Source organism: Nannobrachium achirus (assembly GCF_963921795.1).
Source record: "Nannobrachium achirus genome assembly, chromosome: 3".
Classification (NCBI taxonomy): domain Eukaryota; kingdom Metazoa; phylum Chordata; class Actinopteri; order Myctophiformes; family Myctophidae; genus Nannobrachium; species Nannobrachium achirus.
The window spans coordinates 66,784,513-66,810,623 of NC_137812.1; the positions used below are offsets into that span (position 1 = coordinate 66,784,513).

General features: G+C 42.6%; 1 protein-coding gene across 1 annotated transcript in view; it reads left to right on the top strand.

Moving 5' to 3' along the window:
- sorcs1 (sortilin-related VPS10 domain containing receptor 1) overlaps positions 1-26,111 on the top strand; it is a gene marked incomplete at both ends in the record, with an annotated part of 457,912 nt that overhangs the window by 380,050 nt on the left and 51,751 nt on the right. The window contains 3 exon segments of the mRNA XM_080722749.1: positions 2,969-3,076; positions 8,960-9,077; positions 21,000-21,133. Coding sequence (XP_080578875.1) covers positions 2,969-3,076; positions 8,960-9,077; positions 21,000-21,133 — 360 coding nt within the window.

Consider the following 26,111-nt stretch of genomic DNA (forward strand, 5'->3'; position numbering starts at 1 on the left):
TCTACTATAACGTTGCAAAGGTAAGCCGCTTTTTGATGGCACCAGACCCAATAAATAAATAAATAATCTGGCAGTATAAGAGTTAACATAAGAACATATAAATTATGCATTTGAATTTTTTTTAAAGAAGAAAAAAAGCTACTTTTCAGGATTCCAATTAAAAAATTGCAAATCTACAAGCTCAAAACAGCTTGTAGATCGGCTATTTTTGCTATGTACAGTATATGCATTGTGGCCCTCTGGAGTGAGTGTGAAAATGTAGGGCCGGCCCTCTCCATCATTAAAGTTGCCCACCGTTGCTCTAGGACGAGTGGATAGTTGTCCTGGGGTTTTTAGGGGGGGGGGTATGGATAATCTGACTGATTAATTAAAAGGAGGTGAGAGAACAAACTGTTCCGGATGCCGGTGTGCCAAAGGCAAAGTTTCCATTTTATGTCGAGTTTAATGGACAATAAAGTTTTTCTTTATCGTTATCATTATAATCGTCTCCTCATCTTGGTTAATAATAAAACCATCACTAATGTGACTCAGAGGGCGAGAGAGACCGATGGCAGCGCAGATGTCCTTCTGATGGATTGTGACTGGATGTCAGTGTTGGCAAAAATCGCTCTGAACATGATCCAAACCCTCATCATTTACCGCTATCATTGTCGTTAATGCAGGGGCGTCACAAGGGGGGGGAGGGAGTGGGACTGAGTTACTAGGGCCCAAGGTGGAGGGGCCTGTCTTTAACTGTTGAAAAATAGCAGATCTACAAGCTCGCAGCGCTGCACCGAGTGCCGCGCTGCGAGCTTGTAGATCTGCTATTTTTTGAAAAGTCGTGAGAATGCGTGCAAATCTTTGAATGTATGTATTTTTTTAAGCAAACATTTGTAACTCAAATTTTGCTTCTGGGGGGTCCCTGGAACTAAATATTTTGAGATGGGGGTCTGTGGCCAAATACATATCATTTTGTGGGGTCCTTGACATGAAGAGGTTTGAGCGCCACTGACATAGAAACATAGTTTTAAAAAAAAGAAAAACCTTAGAATGATTTGAAATATTCAAAGATTTTCCCGATTTTTCAAAAATAGCAGATCTACAAGCTCGCAGCGCGGCACTTATCTGCTATTTTTCAATAGTTAAAGCACAAAATATGAAGAACAATCGTGGGGGGCCCGCAGTGAATCCTTGTACCCAGGGCCCAGAATTTGATGCGACAACCCTGCGTTAATGTTCCAGTGTGGACCGACCTCTGTAACGAGTTTTAAAAAACAACATAATTATAGTTACTAGCTCTTACCCGTTCAAAGATATGAGCTCCGAAATGATGTGCAGTGTGTGGGTTATGGGATGTGTGCACTGTGCACACAGTATATGAGGGATGGAAAGTAACTTTAACTGGTGCTTGCATGATAATATGTAGGAGCATCAATGTAAGAAATACCCGTTTCGTTTAATGGCTACAGAGATACTGTGTGTCCCCACACACACACACACACACACACACACACACACACACACACACACACACACACACACACACACACACACACACACACACACACACACACACACACACACACACACACACACACACACACACACACCTGGTTAAACATGTTGCCTCATGCTAGATGCAGAATAGATATGCCTCATGCTAGATGCAGAATAGATAGTAGATACACCATAAAAATGCTAATATACAGCATATGATTTGTGAAAGTGACAAACGGGCTTCACAGTTATGTCAGGTGTGTTCATATGCTAATGGTGATGCGATTTCAGATCAATTGCTCCAGCCACTGAGGAGAAACGCTGTTTCAGACAGACAGACAGACACTCACTCAGACATTCGCAAAATTATATGTTTGATATGGTTATAGTTAAGGTGCTTGGTGCGAACAACGGCCATGTTAACCATTTAGGCCTAGAATTATTGAATGCTTTAACTATTGAAAAATAGCAGATATACAAGCTCACAGCCCGGCACCGAGTGCCGCGCTGTGAGCTTGTAGATCTGCTATTTTTAAAAAATCATACAAATTTGTGCAAATCTTTGAATATCTCATTTTTAAAGTGAACATTTGTAACTCAAATATTTACTTCTGGGGGTCCCTGTAACAAAATATTTTGAGACGGGGGTCAGCGGCAAAATACATATAATTCTAGGGGTCCTTGACATGAAAGAGTTTGAGAACCAGACGTAGAAACGTGTGTTTCTTTTTAGACACTCTTTTTTAGAAGACACTCAGAATCGGGTAAAAATCGGGTAAAAATTCAAATGTTCACGATTTTTCTAAAATTGCAGATCTACAAGCTCGCAGCGCTACACTCGGTGCCGTGCTGTGAGCTTGTAGATCTGCTATTTTTCAATACTTAAAGCATAATAATAATAATGTGCAATAATGCGTACCCGGTCTAAATGGGTTAAAAAAAAGTCACACCCGTGTGAACTGAGCGGTGGTTTACTGTAATCTACTGTACCTAACTGTACTGTACTGTACATATTCTGTGTTCTATATCTATGAATTCTATGTGTTCTAGATCTATGAATTCTGTCGCCCGCCCCCCCCCCCCCCCCCAGGCTAGTCCCCCCCCCCCCCCCACCCCCCTCCCCCTTCCCCCCTGTGTGTGTGTGTGTGTGTGTGTGTGTGTGTGTGTGTGTGTGTGTGTGTGTGTGTGTGTGTGTGTGTGTGTGTTTGTGTGTGTGTGTGTGTGCCTGGCCTGGCCTGGCCTGAAAACAGCGCCCCTCCCTTAACATGTGTGGTTATAAAAGGTACTGTAGGCTACATACAGACAGACAGACAGACAGACAGACAGACAGACAGACACGGACGGAGACAGACATACCCACACACACGGCCACGTATAGGAGCGTTGTGACCACCGCTCAAAAACAACATAATTCTAGCTATATTATGGTATATATTATAGTTCTGGTGCTTGGTGCGAGCGGCCTTGTTAATGCTGTGCATGTTTCTTGCAGGTTGAGCTTTGATGAAGGCCGGCAGTGGAGCAAGTACAGCTTCACTAACTCCCCTCTGTTTGTGGACGGAGTGCTTGGAGAGCCCGGGGAGGAGACTCTCATTATGACGTGAGTGATGAAGATGGATGCAAATGCATCCGCATGAGGCTGAAAACTGAAAAAGGGGGCACGGTAGTGCTGTCGCCTCACAGCTAGAAGGTCCTGGGTTCGATTCCCACCAGGGGGCGCTGTGGGCGTTGAGGGTGGGGTTGGCGAAAGGTAGCCTGGTTAATAAACCAGACCGCACAACACCACAGTGTTGATGTAGTGTGGTCTGGAGCCTCACGATTGAGAATCCATTTCCACCAGCCACCAGAAAGGGTTAGCCAATCAGGGCTGTAGGCTGTGTGGACACAAAAACATTCCCCCCTCCCCTCTATGACAGGCATCAAACAGGTAGTTGTCTTTGATGCTTTCATTGATTAGAGAGAACACTAACGAGCCCAATCAATTACCTTATTGCACAACCCCTTTGAAGTTCAAAGGGAGCAATTAAGAGCTCAGGCTTTAGCCCACCCCCCAGAAATGGAATCTCTCCCTGTAACCCCAGACTCTCTTCCCAAAACGAAGTGTGTGATAGAGGCTGGCACCGCCAGGCTAGGCGAAAGGGCCTTTCTGTGTGGAGTTTGCATGTTCTCCCCGTGTCTCCTAGGGTAGGTACACTCACAAAAACGTACAGTAGTCCTGGTTTCTAAACTGCCTCCCCCTGGCCAGCCGGGGCTCCCCAGGTGTGGCAGAGGGAGAGCAGAAACCGGGATCACAGGTTAGGCAATTGGCACTGGATACAAATTATAGAAGTAAGAAAACTGAAAACTGCTTGCGTGCACGCGCATGTATGCGTGTACAATTAGCTATACACCGAATTGCATACTGTATGTGTGTGTGTGCATGTCCGACACATGCACACACACACACACACATGCCTTGCATTACCATACTTGTAAGGGCATCAACATTTTAAGACAGCAGTTTTAGGACTGAATTTTTTTGGAATTCTTTGCCATTTTAACCGTTCCCTAAGGTAACTCACAACGTGCGCGCAACTTGGTATACTTGTAAACCAGGTGTAAATTTAACTAACTAACCTCTAGATAACTCATAAGCCCAACCTGAATCTTTTTTCTAATTGTAAACCTTTTTTCAAATGTTCAACAATAAAGGAACTGTTATCTTGTGAGGAACAGGAAAAGTATCCTCACAACATCTATTTCTCATAATCGTCACTGTCAGGCAGAAACCTCGTATCTCCAAGTTTTGTACGTTTTTCCCTAAAGTAAAGCCCTGGTTCATCACACAAGACTATTGCACAAAACTAGTGAAAATAACCGATCTACAAGCACACAACGCCTTGCAGTGCGAGGCGTTGTGCTTGTAGATTGGCTATTTTCACTAGTTTAGATCATTTGTAAAACGATTAATACAAAACAAACGGTTTTGGACATACAAGGTTTCCACCCGACAACGACGATATTGTACTATTTTTGTTGACATCTGTTCCTCACAAGTATAGTAATACACGCACGCACGCACGCACACACACACACACACACACACGCGCGCGCGCACGCACGCACACAAGCGTGTACGTAGTGCTGGAATCAGCATTCCTTGACTGCCTGATTTCCTTTCATGAATAAGAAAGATTTCTCTCAAGGTCTCGCCGACATCAAAACTGTCCATCTCTCGGATTCCGATCACAGGGAGATCAATGCTGCGGCTGCCTGGCGACAGCATAACTGTCCATCTGAAGAGCACCAGGGAAATGATCAAAATGATCAAAACACTGTATATCAGTTGAAAGAAATAAAGAAGCAGAAGAAAGTTGCACTCCAAAAAAACCTGTAACTTCTAAAAAAGAAATGCCAAAAGGCACAGGCGCTCTATATACAGCATGACCTGGCGTTACTCCTCTCTTAAGCCATTTAGGGTTCGAATTATTGAATGCTTTAGCTGTTGAAAAATAGCAGATATACAAGCTCACAGCGTGGCACTGAGTGCCACGCTGCAAGCTTGTAGATCTTCTATTTTTGAAAAATGTGTATGTATTTTTAAAGCGAACGTTTGTAACTCAAATTGTTCTTTTCTGCTTCTGGGTGGTCCCTGGAACTAAATATTTTGAGATGGGGGTCCGTGGCCAAATAATTTTGGAGGTCCTTGACATGAAAAAGTTTGAGCACCACATAGGTTTTTTCAAAAAACCTTAGAAGGATTCAAAAGACACTTAAATAATCGGGTCACAATCAAGAATCGGGTCACAATCGGGTCAAAATTCAAATTTTCAAGATAAAAAAAGCTCTGCGAGCTTGTAGATCTGCTATTTTTCAATAGTCAAAGCATAAAACAATAACACGCAATAACGCATACCCAGTCTAAACGGCTTAATGCAGCGGGAGATGTGGAACTTTTGGGACATGTTACCGGAACGTTTCCTCACCCATTACATCAATGTTTTATGTGGCACCTGCCAAAGGGGACAGAGTGACAGTCGGATTTGTAGTCCGGGGGAGAAGGATGGGGACACAGCTGGAGAGAGGCAGCAATGAGAGGACAGATCCAGAGAGACGTCAGGGCAGATTTATACTGGGCTGCTTGTAGATCGGCAGCCACCTGAAACATGACGGTCGTATCTCACCACCGTCATGGATGAGGTGCGCATTAGGGCATTTACCCATTTAGGCCTAGAATTATTGAATGCTTTAACCAGTGAAAAATAGCAGATATACAAGCTCACAGCGCGGCTTGTAAATCTGCTATTTTTGAAAAGTCGTGAATATATGTATTTATTAAGCAAACATTTGTAACTAAAATTTAGATTCTGGGGGGTCCCTGGAACTAAATATTTTGAGATGGGGGTCCTTGGCCAAATACATATCATCTTGGGGGTCCTTCACATGAAAAGGTTTTAGAACCACTGACATGGAAACATAGGTTTCTTGCACACATTTTCACGAATTTTCAAAAATAGCAGATCTACAAGCTTGCAGCGCGGCACTCGGTGCCGCGCTGTGAGCTTGTATATCTGCTATTTTTCAATAGTTAACATTAATGGGGGGCACGCAGTGAATCCTTGTACCCAGGGCCCAGAGTTTGGTGTAACGCCCTTGGCTGCTTGTAGATCGGCAGCCCCCTGAAACATGACGGTCGTATCTCACCACCGTCCTGGATGAGGTGCGCATTAGGGCGTTCACAGAATATTCGAATATTTGAATATCGAAGTCACTATTCGACGTTGTTCACCGAAGTCGAATATTCACTTATTATACAGCTTGGTTAGATATAGGAAGTCATAACAATGAGTTGTTGAATGAATTGGTTAATGCTTTATACTGATGTCATACGTCACCTTTCATCTCCCGGAACTATAATATGGATGTTTACGCTTCACTCTGTGTTGATTTCGTCAACTAAAACTATGATGAAAAATGCGTGTCGACTGTGTTTTTTTCACTGACGAAAACTAAATAAAAACTAAATATATTGACAATTTCGTCAACAAAATAAAAACTAGATTAAAACGGGAGGGACTAGTGGAGGAGAAAGTCATTTTATGTTTGGTTGCTCTCAGGTGTTGCTTGCTGAAAATAGCAGATCTACAAGATCACAACGCGTCGCAGCACGTCATTACGATGCCATCAAGGCCTGCCAAAATACATTTTAGTCGACTAAATCAACTGTAGATTTAGTCAACTAAAATCTCATGATATTTAGTCGACTAAAATTAGACTAAAACTAAAACTTTTCAGGGGACTAAATTACGACTAAAACTAAATGAGATTTTATTCAAAAGACTATTACTAAAACTAAATCAAAATTTGCTGTCAAAAACAACACTGCTTCACTTGCAAGATTAGGTAGGCACAGGACCATTGCCGGAAATGCCGGAATTCCACTAAAGAAAAAGACGATTTTGTTTAGTTTTTTTCTTTCTTGGAGATTGTGAGGCTCTCAGCTTGCAGAAACACCATTAGTTCTCATAAGACCATGATGCACTTTTCTTTTAATTCATTTCTACTCATTTTTTACACTAAGTGCCTGTCATGGCAGTGCGCCTCACAAGCTAATTGACAGATTGATTGTGATGAATATGCAGCGGTATGAATAGTGAGGCGGTCAGCACTGAGAAACACGCCCTCCCAATTTAGTCGGTGACAGAATATTTATCTGCTTAGTCTCATAACCTTGGATTCAGATCATTCCTTTGGACTATAATATAGGAAAATATTGATATTCACACTGTTAGTCTCGTGGTTTCCCAGATTAACAGCAAACGTGACTCCTTTCACTGTGACGGGAGAGACTCGATGGATGGCCGTGTACTGTAAGTGAGTGGGTAGGGAGGCCTGTCAGCGGTTCGACCTTTGGCTCGCTCGGAGTCAAGTCAAGTCATCTTTATTTATTAGAGCGCGGTTGACCCAAACAAAGTGCTTTCCCAATCGACGGTTCAGTAAAATGATAAAGTAAGAAAGGGAAATGTTAATATCCTATCGCGGTCTTGTGTAAAAGACAGCTGCAACGCTCACGAAAAAAAATTAAAAAAAAAACACAACACTATGGGCGCAGCCATTACAGAGCGAGAGGCTCGGTTTGCACCAGTTTTCAGACATAGAAATAGAGAAAGTAGTAACATAAACCAAGAGAAAGAAATAGAGAACGTATAACATAAACCAAGAGAAAGAAATAGAGAAAGTAGTTACATAAACCAAGGGGAAACCTCATACTGAGCAAAAAGCAGAAGAGAGTTTAGTACAGTATGTGTCAACATTTCCCTGAGCAAGATATTCAACATATCTCTCCCTCCTATTATTATTGTTGCCTCTTTGATCCCCAATTATACTCAGTTGATTTGCCAGGTCAGGCATGTGCACACATAGACATCAAAGGGGGCTTGAGCCCCTGCCCTTTTATCAGTCTGTAAAAGTAGCCCTTTCTCCAGACCATGAATGCAGTTTTTACTCTGGTGAAATACATGCAAATGCCCTCTGTCCATACCCTACCCGAACGCAGCATTCAAGAGAATTGTCTTGTCCAAATTCTAATGAACTTCAATGCAGCATCTCATGTTGAAATAATTCATGGGTTGCATTTGTAGTCCTACACCGGCCATGTTGAGAACCAACACAGGTGTTCTGATTGGCGTAGAACATCAGTTCTGAGCCGATCAGACAAATAGAAACACCTGTGTACAAATGCAACCCATGAAATTATGCCAGTTACACCACATCTCCAGAATTGACTTGATTAACTGTTTTACTGCCAGACGTTGTTATTTATTTATTGGGTTTTGTGCCCTCAAAAGCACCTTACTTTTGCGATGTTATAGACAAAGATGTATTTTTTTTTATTATCATTATTATTATTTTTTTCTCCTTAAATATGTGTACTTTCGCTATACCAGCAGTAGAGGGCAGCCTCATGCAATAATTAATGTGAAATGGCCGCGGTAGGCTGCCGTCCGTCAAGGCCGCTCAATCGCTACAGAGCAATAGACCCAGAGAAAATAACATGGAAGTGTTTTGTTACTCCATTGATGCTAACGTCCAGTGGGTTTTTGAGAGCACTTTTACGGGAGCTGTCTCTACGGTACACACCCGCGCGACCCCTCATCAGTTTACAGACATCAAACCAAGGTACAAAAGAACGAGCCAAAGAACGTACTATTGGCATTGCGCCGCCGGAAAAAATGGGGCGAACCGGAACGTCCAAAGCGTTGATAGAGTTAAGCTTAGTTTAGTGTGGTATCAAGTACTGAAAATAGCAGACCTCCAATCTCACAACGCGTCGTGACAGGTTGTGAGCTTGTAGGTCTGCTATTTTCAGTATTTTCACCAAAAGGCCCTTTTAGAAATGTCAGCCACTGCCTCTCTAACATTCTCTGCACGTCCCTGTGCCAGGTCATTGTCACTGCAGTGTGTATGTACCTCACAATGCAGCGTGTGCTTGTCTATTTTCCAGGATATTCGGCCACGTCAGTCATCGCTCTGAGTGGCAGCTGGTGAAGATAGACTTCAGGTCCATCTTCAACAGGAGGTGCACGGAGGCCGATTACCAGACGTGGCACCTACACGATCAGGTAAGACGCCGCACTAGTGGCCCGAGATTAGTATTCATTTAAAGAGGTGGTGCCATAGTTTTGTACTATCTTTGGTTTTCACGTGTCTAGGAGGTTGACAGTATTTCATTTGAACCCCTGGTGTGGTTGTTAGGAGAAATTATGTATTCCCTTTGTATTTTGGGTTTCTTCTTCGAGGCTGCCACCTTGTGGGTCAAAAGTGCCGATCCAAAAACACAGATAGAGTGACCTCATATAATCATCCCCTCCCCTTTAACCATTCACCCAACACTGTGGGTGTGGGTAACCTCAGCTGGGTCACCACCCACCATGACAACCAGGCATACTTAATGAACTGGTGGGTGTGGCCACATAAAAAATTATAATTTTAACTCTTTCTGTACACTTTTTTGGAGAAAAAAAATCTTCCTCCTAGTATAACACATACTAGCCTACCTGATAATGTTTTGGGAGGGGGGGGGGCATGGCACCCCATCTTTAAAATATCTAACTCTTGTCCATACATTACAAATATTATGCTCAAATTAATAGGAACATAATAGTCTTGACACAAAAATCAAGTATCTTATCAAAGACAGGCACTGCTTAATCTGTCTGTACACACACAAAAAAAAAAGCCCCGACCCAAGCAGCTTCTATTTCTGGACGACAAACAACTTTTGTAACAGATTTCAATTAAAGCATGATCTGTAGACGCTGTGATGTTTTCAAACCGCTTGTCAAGTTCCTGGAAAGGATCCCTCAAATCACATGTGGGGTCATCTTGGGCAAGATAGTTGCTTGATCACTGGCCCAGACTTTAAGAAGTGGAGTGAGCTGGAGTGAGCATGTCTCTCCGCTCCCAAACCGCTTGTGCATATTCTCCATTTATTCTTAGTGATCTTTGTGAATCCAAGTCCTGCATACATTAAACCTTCTCCGCTCAACCTGCTCAGGCCCAAAGCCAAGAAATGGAATTAGAGTGCTCCTTTATTCAGCGTCCAGTGCTGTAATAGGTTTAGACAACCATATGCTCAGGCTAGGCTAATGATCCACCGTATAGCATGGGGGTGGACACCGGTCCATGGCAATTAAGTGCACAATAAACCCTGAAAAGAAGGGCAAACCCAAGTCAACTCTAGAACAAAGTTGACACTTGCCATTAAGAGAGAATGAGAAGGTTTATATTTTGAGACCATTCATGTTTGTATCAGTTTTGTTTTCTTATTGTGGAATTCAGCAGTGGTAGTAGACACACAGAGAGAGAGAATTTCCACATCTCACTAGTGACACCTATAGCGCAGGGAAAGAATGATCTGGGAAGAAAGCAGTGTTGCAGTTTTAGGATGGAGCATTCAGTTTCAGGTTTATGTAATCTTCTCATCTTGTTTGATCACTTCCTTATAAGATATATCATGTCTGACGGGTGGAAATCTTGCATGTCTCAAACTGCTACTATTCAGAAAAATGGAGGGGGGAAAACAACATTTGAAAAGTTGATTTTTTTTTCTCTTTTATTTTTGCAAGTAGAAATTCATTCTGGCCTTACAGGGTTAACCACAAAACCTTTTTCAAAAACAGCGAAAACATCCGATACACAACCTCACAACATTATATTTTAGCTACTTTTGTGTGACACTGTCATAATTATGACAAAGAAAGAGAAAGAAATTCCCTAAATTAGAAGTAGTGAAAATATCAGATCTGCAAGCTTGCAACGCAGCGTGAAGCGATGTGTTGTGAGCTTGCAGATCTGCTATTTTCACTAGTTTTGGTCCCAGGGAAACCTCAAATTTAGCTCTGTTTTGGGTCTTGAGCTAAAGAGTTTGGGAACCACTGGGTTAGGGTTAGCAGTGGTGGAAAAAGTACTCATATGTTTTACTTAATAGTAGAAATACTCTGTTACAAGTAAAAGTCCCAAATTAAAAGTGTACTTGAATAAAACTGTTTTTTTTTGTTTGTTTTTTTACCAAAAGTTAAATTATTCATATCATTAACCAGAATCTCCATTTTTTTCAAATGTATAAAAAATATTTTGAAAATAGCAGATCTACTCACAATGTGTCACATTGTGACGCAGTGTGATGCAAATGGCCAAATATAGGGCTAAAGTGTAAAGGTCAAGGTTCAAGTTTGTTTATCTCCCTTGGTATGTTTAATAATCAAAATCTACAAAGTAACTAGTAACTAAAGTTTGCATAAGCATGTAGTGGAGTAAAAGTACAGTATTTGGATCCGAGATGTAAAAGTATTGGAAATTGGAAGTACTCAAGTAAAGTACAAATACAAAACTCTACTTAATAGTATAATACTTTACACCAGTGGTTCTCAACCTTTTCAGGCCGCGACCCCCAAAATAATCATATTTTAACTGGGGACCCCCCCACCCTGATGAGCACTAAGAGTTGAGGCATTACATTTTGTATAACACAGTTCTATGTGAAAAGTGAGCATGTAGATCGGCTATTTTCACAATTTCTGCATCTATAATAAAATGACAAATCGGCCAAATTGTCAGATATTATAGATTCTATAATATCTGACAATTTGGCCGATTTGTCATTTTAGAGGTATTAAAAAGTCCCTCCATACACTTAAACTTTATGTTGGTTTGTTTACTGTTGAGTGAGAAAACAATGTTGTACATTAAGTTAATCATCTGGGGACCCCCCAAAATAAGACCCACAGGTTGAGAACCACTGCTTTACCACTGTTTTCGTTCTTCCATCACAGCCTGCAGTCTGACTTGCTCGTTAAACACACCTGCTACGCACATTCTCCCAGCTGATCAATAGCTGCGTATCCCATTGACTCAGTGGAGCTCACAGTGTAATTGTTTTCTTTGCACTCCTATTTACTACCACTACTTTGTTGACTATACTGGGGTTCATGCCACTAATCTAGCACTCTTTAACTCCTGTAGCCTTAGAGCAGTGGGTTCCAACCCTTTTCATTTCAAGGTCCATTATTTATTCCGTATTTGAGCCACAGAACCACTCTTGAAAGCGTGGAAATGAAACTGGTTTCATTTTACACTCTCAAGAGTTAAATGTAGGGTAAGTGATTTCACTTAAAGGAGCTATAGTCAACTTTTTCTTGAAAAACGGATGCTAAAATAAAAATAATGTTTCGAAAATATTGTATAAAAAAATAAGCTTCATGTATGTGTTTCAATTAAAAAATGACCAAACATTATTTTTATTTTAGCATCCATTTTCAAGAAAAAGTTGACTATAGCTCCTTTAAGTTTCAGTTTTCATTTTCATATAGGTCACAGGCGGGGGCCTTCCTCCAATCATGATCAAGTGGGGGCGGGCCTTGGTTTGCGTAAGGCCTGCCCCCACTTGACCATGATTGGAGGAAGGCCCCACTCTATCCTGATTGAAGGAAAACCTGTCACCCAACAGTTTTGGTGGAGCAACTGAAACTGTTTTTTTTCTCCACACAGTGGATAAGGCTGAAGTCCAAATTATGGACTAAAACTAGTACTATCAGAACATAGACCAATTGTGTTATTATTTGAATTAAAGGAAATCACTTACCCTACCTTTAAAAAACATTTCTACATCATTTAGCTGGGGACCACCTGGAACCCCCTGAAGGACCACTGGTGGTCCCCGGACCACTGGTTGAAAACCACTGACTTGAGAGAACTGGACTTAGTTTTGATACAACTGTACTTTGACCACTTTTCGGGTCTACACCAAATCTGTTCACGCCCAAGCCCAGCTTGTAGCTGTGCTATTTTTGTCTCCTCTCCAGGGGCGTCAATTGGGTATGGCAGGGGTATGCAGCTGCCATACCCTGGGTTCAGGAGGGGAAATAAAAGTTACTTTTAAATAACAAAATGGTCACTTTAACAAGGTATTATAATTATATTCTCCACACTTGTATTCTACCCATCTTGAAAAAAATAGTATATTCCCAGGTTCCGCAGGTCAGCTGCACAGGTGCAATGCATTATTGTTAACTGTGGCACGTTTACTAACAATGATGTTTAGCTGCACTTCCAGGCTACCATATCCAGCCCAAGAAACCGTAGAAACGGGGGAAAAAAAATGTATTTCTTAAAATAAATGTATCATGCCTGTTGCTAAGGTATGGCAACATGACTGGTGCTTCGCGCGCGTGCAAGACACCAGTCATGTTGCCATACCTTAGCTTTTTCTGAACCGACACCACTGCTCCTCTCCCCCCTGGACGCTGGAGTTCTAGTGGTCAATTTGCTCTGGATAAGCGTGTCCGCAAAAATGCCTAAATCGTAAATTGATTCCCAAATAAATAGTGATTAATATACAGTACTGGGCAGCTTTGCAACATTAAAATTACTGCCTCGTATTCATTCAGTCTGCTCATGACTGTGTGCCACATTTTTTTATTTATTTTTGATAAAATAAAATAAATAATCCTACTGTATACACTACAGCCTAATCCCATTATGAAAACGCAAGCGGCGCACTCCTCCGGCGGATAAGATCCTCCATGCAGTAGTTGTTAACTTTGGTACATGCACACGAGACACGGCGTGAGTCCGTGAACAACTCAGCCGGCGTGAAGGCACAGCGAACCAGATGAGAGAGGGAGGGAAGGCAGCGGTGCCTCGCACACGCTACGCTGTGCTGCACACGCGCTTAAAGCCACCATGCATAATATTCATGCTAAATGAAATGTTATGACGACAGCTGTTTCTCTCTCTCTCTCTCTCTCTCTCTCTCTCTCTCTCTCTCTCTCTCTCTCTCTCTCTCTCCCTCTCTCTCTCTCCCTCCCTTACTGTCTTTTAGGACTGCGATTTTAGGGATGCAACTATCACATTTAGTAACGATTATTGGGACCGTCAGGGAGCAGTTTACTATGAAAACCTCCACCGGCCGTCCGTCCGTCGGTCGGTCGGTCGGTCGGTCGGTCGGTCACACGTCACACGTCACACCTTTGCCCTGCTCATATCTCCGCATCAGTATATAGGGCTTGTTTGTTTATTGTATGACATCACGCCACATCATCAGCTGTGGACTCTGTGATGTCATCGTATCGCATCAGTATATAGGGCTTGTTTGTTTATTGTATGACATCACGCCACATCATCAGCTGTGGACTCTGTGATGTCATCGTATCTCCATATATGGCCATCTCCGTATATGGAGATATAAGTTGTCCATGCCCAAGTATGGGCTGGTGAGGTCAGACTTTGTGTGATGCGTAGGTTATCTCCATATATGGAGATTCAACATTCCAGGCAATGCTCTCTTCCCTGGTGAGAATTGCCCCTTTATATAGGGCTTGTTTGTGTATTGTATGACATCACACCACATCATCAGCTGTGGACTCTGTGATGTCATCGTATCTCCATATATGGCCATCTCCGTATATGGAGATATAAGTCGTCCATGCCCAAGTATGGGCTGGTGAGGTCAGACTTTGTGTGATGCGTAGGTTACGTTTTTTTAATGCCCATCTCCATGTATGGGCATAGCATTTATTGTATGTATATGAACTAGAATTTCGGCCGCCTTCGGCGGCCTCATCCTAGTGTTACACGCACAGCTGCTCCAAGCCATGTTGCCCACAAAAAGCACTGTTTCTTCATGTATTTTGAGTGTGTGTGTGTGTGTGTGTGTGTGTGTGTGTGTGTGTGTGTGTGTGTGTGTGTGTGTGTGCGTGTGTGTGTGTGTCATTAATTAACAGTATTTATTATTATTATTGGCTAAAAGTAAGCCTACTGAAATTGATTTGATGACTGAAGCAATAAGAGTTATGTTTAATAATAAGCACTAATTACTTAAACGTGACTATCTCTTTATAAAAGAGAGAGAGAGAGAACACTATGACTTACACCTTTCAACAAAGAAAACACTCAAATACATGACACTGCAATAGCGATTTGCATATAAAAGAGGACATTAATGTGTATTTGCAGACAGAAACATTCCCACTCTGTCTCTCATTTGGGGGGGGGGGGGGGGGGGGGAATTTAATGAGACCTCTATTCACACCTTTCAACAAATAAAACAATGAAATAGCGATTTGCATATAAAAAAGGACATGGGCCACACAGTTGATGTATCACGTTGGAGCGAATTATTAGATTTTATTATTGGGAAATGTACCTTATGTCACAATAATCTGACTCCAGTCTGTTCCTTTCAAATATTTAAGGGCAAAAAATACCTCATGACAATGTTGCTGCTATTGAATTGGCTTGTAAAACCTCTGTCAGGGACTTAAAATGTTACATTATACATTTCTGTTGCTTAGTGTACTTTGTGAAACTATCAGAGGAGACTATTAATGACCTTTAACGGGCTTCACCTGTGGACATTCATTAATCCAGCGTGTGGACAATTAAGTGAACGGACTTTTTCTTTTCAGCAACAGAGAAACTGGAGCTGATTTTCCTTTTAAACTGGCTAAAATAAAGGGACTAATGGCCTTTTCTGTCGCTTGCAAAAGCTTTTGCAATTTTGCAATTCTGTTGCATTCTGTTAAATTAAAGTGAAAGTAAACTCCTTGCATGGGCCGTCTGGACTGGAGGCAGGAAAGCATGGTGACACGATGCTTTTTTTTTTCTTTTTCTTCTTCTTTGAGACGACATTGACACAGGATTATGGAATATATCCTTACATTGCAAAGGTAGGCTAATCAGCACCATCTGTATACTGTTGGCTGCCACTAAAGTAGGCTGGCTGCTACTTGCTAATTTTTAGTACAAGTTGCAGTCCTGCTCTGGTGGTCCCAGAGCATCATGCATGCTGAGCAGTACTGAGAATTTATGTCAGTGGCCGCTGGTTACTGATGCGGCGGCCAATTGACCGCCCATGAAAATACACACACACTCACGGCTCAGATGAGCGGGCGCACATAAATACACAGACACACTTCACGAAACAGAGAGCCACTGCACGGCGCGGCCGATCCAAGGCTTTCAAGACGCAGAAGTATGGTCGCTTGATGGTATTTTTGAGGGAGTCATCGATCCAAACATGCACGTTCCTCGTAAATGTCTGTGCGTGCGCGGCGCGGTACATTTGGAGTGTAGCGGGATCCTAGCCAGTGGCGTCAGTTCAGAAAAAGCTAAGGTATGGCAACATGACTGGTGCGCGCGTGCAAGACACCAGTCATGTTGACATACCGTACCAACAGGCATGATACATTTATTTTAAGAAGAAGTAGCTCCAGTCATGTTGCCATACCTTACCAACAGGCATGATACATTTATTATTTATATTTAGAACTAACTTTTATCTTCCCCCCTGGACCCCCTGGACCCAGAGACATTCATGGATTTATATTTCGAACTAACTTTTATCTTCCCCCCTGGACCCCCTGGACCCAGGGTATGGTATATAGCTGCATACCCCTGCCATACCCAAGTGACGCCCCTGATCCTAGCGATTAGCGAATCGGCATAGAGGTGGGCGGTATTTTTCCGTACGTTCTACCTACCGTTGAGTTGAAGTTGAGTTGGAGTGGAGGCAGAGTAGGCGTGAACGGGTTTGGAAGTGGGATGCGGCTTTTGCTCAGTTGTATAATAAAGATACATATTATTGCGACCGTCAGGGAGCAGTTTACTATGAAAACCTCCACCGGCCGTCCGTCCGTCGGTCGGTCACACGTCACACGTCACACCTTTGCCCTGCTCATATCTCCGCATCAGTATATAGGGCTTGTTTGTTTATTGTATGACATCACGCCACATCATCAGCTGTGGACTCTGTGATGTCATCGTATCGCATCAGTATATAGGGCTTGTTTGTTTATTGTATGACATCACGCCACATCATCAGCTGTGGACTCTGTGATGTCATCGTATCTCCATATATGGCCATCTCCGTATATGGAGATATAAGTCGTCCATGCCCAAGTATGGGCTGGTGAGGTCAGACTTTGTGTGATGCGTAGGTTATCTCCATATATGGAGATTCAACATTCCAGGCAATGCTCTCTTCCCTGGTGAGAATTGCCCCTTTATATAGGGCTTGTTTGTGTATTGTATGACATCACACCACATCATCAGCTGTGGACTCTGTGATGTCATCGTATCTCCATATATGGCCATCTCCGTATATGGAGATATAAGTCGTCCATGCCCAAGTATGGGCTGGTGAGGTCAGACTTTGTGTGATGCGTAGGTTATCTCCATATATGGAGATTCAACATTCCAGGTGTAACTATGGCTACCCGTATGACGTGAGAGGTGGAGGTTGTGATATTTGTGGAGATAAGCGACCAACGGTCGCTTATCTCCCGATTAGGGAGTCTTACTGGTATAGGGCTTGTTTGTTGCGACCGTCAGGGAGCAGTTTACTATGAAAACCTCCACCGGCCGTCCGTCCGTCCGTCGGTCGGTCGGTCGGTCGGTCACACGTCACACGTCACACCTTTGCCCTGCTCATATCTCCGCATCAGTATATAGGATCAGCTGTGGACTCTGTGATGTCATCGTATCTCCATATATGGCCATCTCCGTATATGGAGATATAAGTCGTCCATGCCCAAGTATGGGCTGGTGAGGTCAGACTTTGTGTGATGCGTAGGTTATCTCCATATATGGAGATTCAACATTCCAGGCAATGCTCTCTTCCCTGGTGAGAATTGCCCCTTTATATAGGGCTTGTTTGTGTATTGTATGACATCACGCCACATCATCAGCTGTGGACTCTGTGATGTCATCGTATCTCCATATATGGCCATCTCCGTATATGGAGATATAAGTCGTCCATGCCCAAGTATGGGCTGGTGAGGTCAGACTTTGTGTGATGAGTATAGGTTATCTCCATATATGGAGATTCAACATTCCAGGTGTAACTATGGCTACCCGTATGACGTGAGAGGTGGAGGTTGTGATATTTGTGGAGATAAGCGACCAACGGTCGCTTATCTCCCGATTAGGGAGTCTTACTGGTGTATTGTTGCGACCGTCAGGGAGCAGTTTACTATGAAAACCTCCACCGGCCGTCGGTCGGTCGGTCGGTCGGTCGGTCGGTCGGTCACACGTCACACGTCACACCTTTGCCCTGCTCATATCTCCGCATCAGTATATAGGGCTTGTTTGTTTATTGTATGACATCACGCCACATCATCAGCTGTGGACTCTGTGATGTCATCGTATCGCATCAGTATATAGGGCTTGTTTGTTTATTGTATGACATCACGCCACATCATCAGCTGTGGACTCTGTGATGTCATCGTATCTCCATATATGGCCATCTCCGTATATGGAGATATAAGTCATCCATGCCCAAGTATGGGCTGGTGAGGTCAGACTTTGGGTGATGCGTAGGTTATCTCCATATATGGAGATTCAACATTCCAGGCAATGTTCTCTTCCCTGGTGAGAATTGCCCCTTTATATAGGGCTTGTTTGTGTATTGTATGACATCACGCCACATCATCCCGATTAGGGAGTCTTACTGGTATGACATCACGCCACATCATCAGCTGTGGACTCTGTGATGTCATCGTATCTCCATATATGGCCATCTCCGTATATGGAGATATAAGTCATCCATGCCCAAGTATGGGCTGGTGAGGTCAGACTTTGTGTGATGCGTAGGTTATCTCCATATATGGAGATTCAACATTCCAGGTGTAACTATGGCTACCCGTATGACGTGAGAGGTGGAGGTTGTGATATTTGTGGAGATAAGCGACCAACGGTCGCTTATCTCCCGATTAGGGAGTCTTACTGGTTATTTTATTGCGACCGTCAGGGAGCAGTTTACTATGAAAACCTCCACCGGCCGTCCGTCGGTCGGTCGGTCACACGTCACACGTCACACCTTTGCCCTGCTCATATCTCCGCATCAGTATATAGGGCTTGTTTGTTTATTGTATGACATCACGCCACATCATCAGCTGTGGACTCTGTGATGTCATCGTATCGCATCAGTATATAGGGCTTGTTTGTTTATTGTATGACATCACGCCACATCATCAGCTGTGGACTCTGTGATGTCATCGTATCTCCATATATGGCCATCTCCGTATATGGAGATATAAGTCGTCCATGCCCAAGTATGGGCTGGTGAGGTCAGACTTTGTGTGATGCGTAGGTTATCTCCATATATGGAGATTCAACATTCCAGGCAATGCTCTCTTCCCTGGTGAGAATTGCCCCTTTATATAGGGCTTGTTTGTGTATTGTATGACATCACGCCACATCATCAGCTGTGGACTCTGTGATGTCATCGTATCTCCATATATGGCCATCTCCGTATATGGAGATATAAGTCGTCCATGCCCAAGTATGGGCTGGCGAGGTCAGACTTTGTGTGATGCGTAGGTTATCTCCATATATGGAGATTCAACATTCCAGGTGTAAAGGTGGTTGCACACTGCTGCGTTTTTCGGGCCGAATATCGGAGTGAATTTCGGAGCACGCAAATAAAAAATTCAACCTCACGTTATGTCAATCACGTTTGCACACTGCCGCCCGTTTCGCGCACCACTCGGTCCCTTGCTCTCTCTATCTCTCTCTCTCTCCTTGCCCTGAAAAACGCATTTCGCAACGAAAAACGCAGCAGTGTGCAACCAGCTTTACTATGGCTACCCGTATGACGTGAGAGGTGGAGGTTGTGATATTTGTGGAGATAAGCGACCAACGGTCGCTTATCTCCCGATTAGGGAGTCTTACTGGTACTTTAGCTATTGAAAAATAGCAGATATACAAGCTCACAGTGCGGCACTGAGTGCAGCGCTGCGAGCTTATATCTGCTATTTTTGAAAAGTTGTGAAAATGTGTGCAAATCTTTGAATATGTGTTTTTTAAGCGAACATTTGTAACTCAAATTTTCCTTCTGGGTGGTCCCTGGAACTAAATGTTTTGAGATGCGGGTCCATGGACAAATACATATCATTTTGGGGGTCCTTCACATGAAAAAGTTTGAGCACCACTGACATAGAAACAGAAGGATTTGAATTTTTCAAAGACTTGCATAAATGTTTTTTCAAAAATAGCAGATCTACAAGCTCGCAGCACGGCACTCGGTACCGTGCTGTGAGCTTGTATATCTGCTATTTTTCAATAGTTAAAGCACGAAATAATGTGTAATAATGTGTTCCTAGTCTAAATGGGTTAAACCCCCTGGCCCTGGCCCACAGTGAATCCTTGTACCCAGGGCCCAGAATTTGACACCCCTGAGCGCATTTATTCAAAGGATCCCTAGCTAATAAGCTGTATATGCCTTAATATATTAAAATTGCCCTCTATAACTAAAATGTACAATGTAAAACAACTTCAATGTTTTATTTATTTTACTCAAGAGGGACAATGCCCCTCGCAAGTTGAAATTTGTCCATGTGTGGTCAAGCCCTATGGAACGCATGGATGCATGTGCAAATAAAACATTTACAAAACATTTGATGCTCATATTACTATCAAGAAAATGGCAACTTTTGCGGTTGCCTGCCGCGATTTTCCATCGGTCCGCGATTACAAAAAACCCCATCTTAATCACTGCTACCGTTGCTGAACTAGGAGCAGTGTTGTTTACAAAGAAAGTAAACGGAGCAGGAAGTAGTCACAGAGAAATGGGTCGTTCCGGCCAAAGAAAATGCAGATCCAGATTCCGTTTTCTGGCCCAGAACAGAATTAAATAAAATGTAATTCTCTGGATTCTCGGCCGGGGCAGCCTGGACCAACGGCTATTTCTCTGGATTCTCGGGTTGGGATAGTAAATGAGTTAACCGTGGGAGGTATTAAGTGTTTTTTTTTTTGTATCTGCATATATGCATTCCGTAAATTCAACACATGGACAATGACTTGTGATGGCCATTGTACCGCCTGAGTAAAAGATTAACTTCTAAAAGAAATAAATTGTGACTCGCTGTGAGCTTGCGTTGTGATTTTTTTTTTGGGCTTTTGTTGAAATTTTTAATCAATTAAATCAATTAGCTTGGATTGACCACTGTCTTTTCGCTCCCCTTCGGAAACCCCGGGTCCTACAGGGCGAGCCGTGCCTCATGGGAGTGAAGAGAATCTACCGCAAGCTGAAGCCCACGGCCAGGTGCGTTATGGGAAAGAACTACTCTGTGACCATGACGTCAGGACCCTGTGACTGCACCGAGGCTGACTTTGAATGGTGAGACAACAGCTTTTACGCCATTTAGAACGGCTACACATTATAGTGTATCATTATTTTATGCTTTAACTATTGAAAAATAGCAGATATACAAGCTCACAGCGCGGCACCGAGTGCCGCGCTGTGAGCTTGTAGATCTGCTATTTTTGAAAGAATTTGAAAATTAGAATTTTGACCCCATTCCCCAAGTGTCTTTTGAATCCTTCTAAGGTTTTTTTTTTAAAAACTATTTTTCTATGTCAGCAATCTGGCCAGCCATCGTCAAAGAAAAGGTCCTTTTCACTTCACTGGAGCTCAGTTAGTCTGTTCTTGAGAGACTACTATGTCAGTGGTTCCTTTTCATGTGAAGGACCCCCAAACTGATGGGGCCACGGAGCCCCATCTCAAAATATCTAGTTCCAGGGACCACCCAGAAGCAAAATTTGAGTTACAAACGTTCGCTTTAAAAATACATATATACAAAGATTTTCACACATTTTCACAACTTTTTCAAAAATAGCAGATCTACAAGCTCGCAGAGCGGCACTCGGTGCCGCGCTGTGAGCTTGTATATCTGCTATTTTTCAATAGTTAAAGCATTCAATAATTCTAGGCCTAAATGGGTTAAGATAAGACGCTGTTTCTTTTTCTTTTTTCATGTCAAGGACCCCCAAAATTGATATGTGTTGTTTGGCCACAGACCCTCAAAGCTATAGTAATAACGCCATTTCCTATGTCCTTGGTGCTGAGCCAAGCTGCAGAAGCAGCAAAAATCTTTGAGCAAAAGAAAAGGGCTCGCAGCTCACTTTAGATGCTCCAGACTTAATTAAACAGCAGCAAAAACTACGTTTCGACCTTGCAGCCTTATTCAGGTTACTGAAGTATTTGGCCCCACTTGAAAAGATTATAAGGGACTCCCAGGTGAGAACATTTTTCAACATTTTTCGGATAAAGCGGCTCTAGCAGCTCACAACGTGTCACAGCGTGACACGTTGTGAGCTTAGATTGTCTGTTTTTTAATCGCTTTATTGCGCCCAAAGGTCGCAGATTAGTATGTGAAACGGCACATGCTGACTCCGTCCGTCCGGATGTGTACACTTTTTTACGGTCTATGGGTTTGTCGCTCTGACATCATGCTCTGGCTTCACTTTGATGTCACTCTAACAGAATCCCATAGCAAAATTTTTGTTGCTCATCTATTTCTTAATCTCAACTCCTGAGACATAACTATTGCCTTCTCTTTTGTATATCATTCTTTGCTCATTTGCTGCTGCCCTATTACTCCTAAAACCCTCTTAGGAGCAATAGAGAGATGAGAATGAGAAGATAACCAGGCAATAACTTGAGAAGTATTTGAGAAGTATGATAAACCAACCGAATCCAACAAGCCATCTATGAGGCTTAGTTGAGATGACCCTAAGCAGTGTTTGAGAAGTATAAGAGAAACAGATGAGAACTCCAGAGAAAAACAATGCTGCTCATGTTAAGCTCACCCAGACAGAACGGAGCTACTAGCTAGATCAATAAATGAGACCTAGGTGAGAGCTCTCTAATGGCTAGTTTAAGTCTCTTAACTGTCTCCCATATTCTTACTTTGAGCCAGTAATGAGCAATAATTGAGATCTAATTACCCAGAACCTTCTTCTCACTTGGAGCTGTAAATGAGATACAGTATACATGCAGCTATTTTGATAAAAAAAACAATACAATAATTTCCTTCAATAAAACTTTATTTCTGTAAGGTGGCAGAGGATGAAGTGCTTTTAACAGTACAAGACTTTTAAGGACAATACTACTTTGGAAGAGGTTTGGTTTGTGTATTTACCTTGCTGTGATGTTAACTCTAAGGTGAACAAGAAATTGATATATAATAATATAGTTAGTTATACAACCCACACTTCGACCAAAGTGGTCTTGCCCTTTAACAAAAAAAAAAAAAGAAAAAAAAAAGAAACTTCAGTTACTCTTCTTACTACTCATGAATTCAGTGCCAAATAAGAAAAAGTGACCCTAATCAAATGTGTCCATAACAGTCACTGCTACATAAGTGTGAAAAGTGCAAAAAGCAGAAGTGACATGTGCTCCCAGCAAAAAACAAAAACAAAAAAACAGGAACAGTCAGTTCTATTACTGCAGTTAAGTTACAGTTGTCCTTACCAAACGACCGTTGTCTCATTGTAAAACGTGAGAACAACAGACACAAACGATTTTCCCAGTCTCTCACGTCCCCCTCCAGGGTAGATGAATCTATAGTTTCCTCTCTTACTCCGGTATACGTTAATCTCAAGGTGGGAGGAGTTCTTCAAGATTGTATCCAGCCGTTCGCACCCTGGCCACTTCATCCACCCCTGCAAGGAGAACCCTGCCTTCCTCACCAGTCTGTTGAGGTTGGAGGCAGCACGTCATTAAAAAACGCCAAACGATCTTGTTTTCTCAGGAAGAGTAGGCTGTTCTTCCCCTTGCTGTGAATCGTCTCTGTGTTGTCCGACCAGTTTTTCCACGGACACCGCCTTCCATCCAGCTTCGGTGCCATACCGTAAGACATAGTCTGCAGACAGAGAAGATGAAATTAGCTATAGAAGCACAGTCAACATGTTTTCTCCACACCAGTGATGTCGTTCGAAACTTCTCTCAGTCAGTAGGGGGGAAAAAGATACAATGTTACATTAAATCCTGAGACACAATCTCTTCAATCAAAATAACCAAAAAGTTAATGATCATTTTGGCCTACATCTGCCACTTTAAGTTCAGCCACTGTTGCAGCGCTGCAACAGTGGCTGAACTTAAAGTGGCAGATAAAACATCTCAGTATCAAATCAGTGCATCACCAGAGTACTCAAATAACAATATACTTTTCAGTATTAAAATTCAGTGCAGCATCAGAGCCCTCAAAATAAATCTTCTCAGTTTAGCATCACAACCCTCAAAACTATTACAAATGTATCAAAAATCAGTGCAGAATCAAGAGCCGGGAGTCTCTGGTAGGGGACCCAACCGGTAGGAGACAATATCATCTCAAAAGTATTAAATAAATAAAAATAAAAACAAAATAAAAAATAATAATCAGTGCAGCATCCGAGCACTCATTTCTTTGACCCTGGGATTGACCTTGGTGGTAGCAGCCTCAATCTGGTAAAAAGCGATTTGCAAAAAGTGGTAGACATTGGCCAGATTCTGGTTGTATGAGGTAGCAAAGACAAAATGAGTTTAAAAAAAACGTGTCGAAAGAGGGTTAGGAGAGTCTGGTGACTTACACGGGAATGCACGTTTGTCAATCACAATGAAGTATTTGTGTATGGTACACCTTTGGGTCCCCACAGCCAGTAGATAGGGTTGACGACTCTCGGTGATGCTGTCCAGATGCCCCTCGACACTGGTCCCAGTCTGTGACAAGAGAACTTCATTAGTCATGCTATTACAATTAATCTGTTTGCAGTTTAGAGCCCCATCTTTATAGGATAGCCACCAGAATCACTTCTTGCCACAACATGCAACCATAACAACATTCTGCATTATCTTTACTTTGCTAAAGGGGGACGGGGGGGCAAAAGCAGACAATTATCACAGGGCAGTCGCTGATTATATGAGCATGGTCATCGTATGATTTCACAAAAGTATAGTTTTAAGGGTGAATGTTAGGGACAGAACAGTGAGCCATCTTAAACTTTAATTGAACTATAACCTTACCTAGATGAACTTCACAAGGTGGTCAATGGCTTGTCGGGCTGAGAGCTTCCCTGGTCTCTTGTTGCAGCCTTGAGGTGAGGGTGGCATGAGGTGGATAAGGCAAGTTGGAGGACATCTCACTGTCCCATCCTGAAAATACAGGGGGAGGAAAAAAAACAGAAAGACATTTTTACTAAAATCTTTACATTTTGGTTTCAAACCAATTACCTCTTCCATTAGTATTAGTCCTTTAATTCCAGCATACCATTATTCAGTTGTCCTGTTGGGATTCAGCTTTATGAAGCAGATCTTCAAGGTCGCCTGCCTGGGAGAGGCCATGGCTTTGTTTAAGGACTTTCTGCCTGTAGCGAGTAGGCCACTGTTTCAGAACTTTGCAGCGATGGCATCACCAAACATCAGACTGAAATTCTGCTCCATCTGCAGACAAAATGGAATACAGAGGACAATGGCATACATTTTTAATAGGTTCACCTTATGACCAGGGATGTGATCTGTTTAAAGTCCATTTATCATGTCAGTTCGACTTTATAGCAAGACAGTTTCAGAGCGACATACCATTCCTGCAATGTCAAGAAATCTTGGAAAGGTGATGAATATTTCAGAGGACTTCACTGGGTCATGAACCATTGCTTGGCGATGGGTGAAGGTCTGTTTCATCTTCTCCTTGACGATTGCTTCATCAGTTGTATGCTTCATCAGTGTGATGGCCTCACGACACTGGGTTTCTGTGCTTAGCTGGCATTCCTCACTGAAGGGGATTCTGACACTCTGTAATGATCCTTTCTCCTCCAGGTTTGGCCATCAAAATGTTTTCAATCATCTAAGTGGGAGGGGGAAAAAAGGGGGGGGGGGACAGGGATTTGGTGGACAAATATATTTATAGTGGCAAAAATGTAAACCATGCCCCCCATACTTCTCCATAATTGTACTTTGCCATTTACCCCCCTGCTACCCCCTTTCAGTGGCATCAGTTCAGAAAAAGCTAAGGTATGGCAACACGACTGGCTTCACTCACGTGCAAGACACCAGTCATGTTGCCATACCTTAGCAACAGGCATGATACATTTATTTTAAGAAGTACATTCTATTTTTCCCCCGTTTCTACAGTTTCTTGGGCTGGATATGGCAGCCTGGATTGGTTGTTCAAGTGCATGTTAGTTAACATGCCACAATTAACAATAATGAATTGCACCTGTGCAGCTGACTTGCGGAACCTTGGCATATACCATTTGTCAAGATGGGGAGAATACAAGTGTGAAGAATATAATTATAATGCCTTGTTAAGTGACCATTTTTGTTAAATTTTGCATTT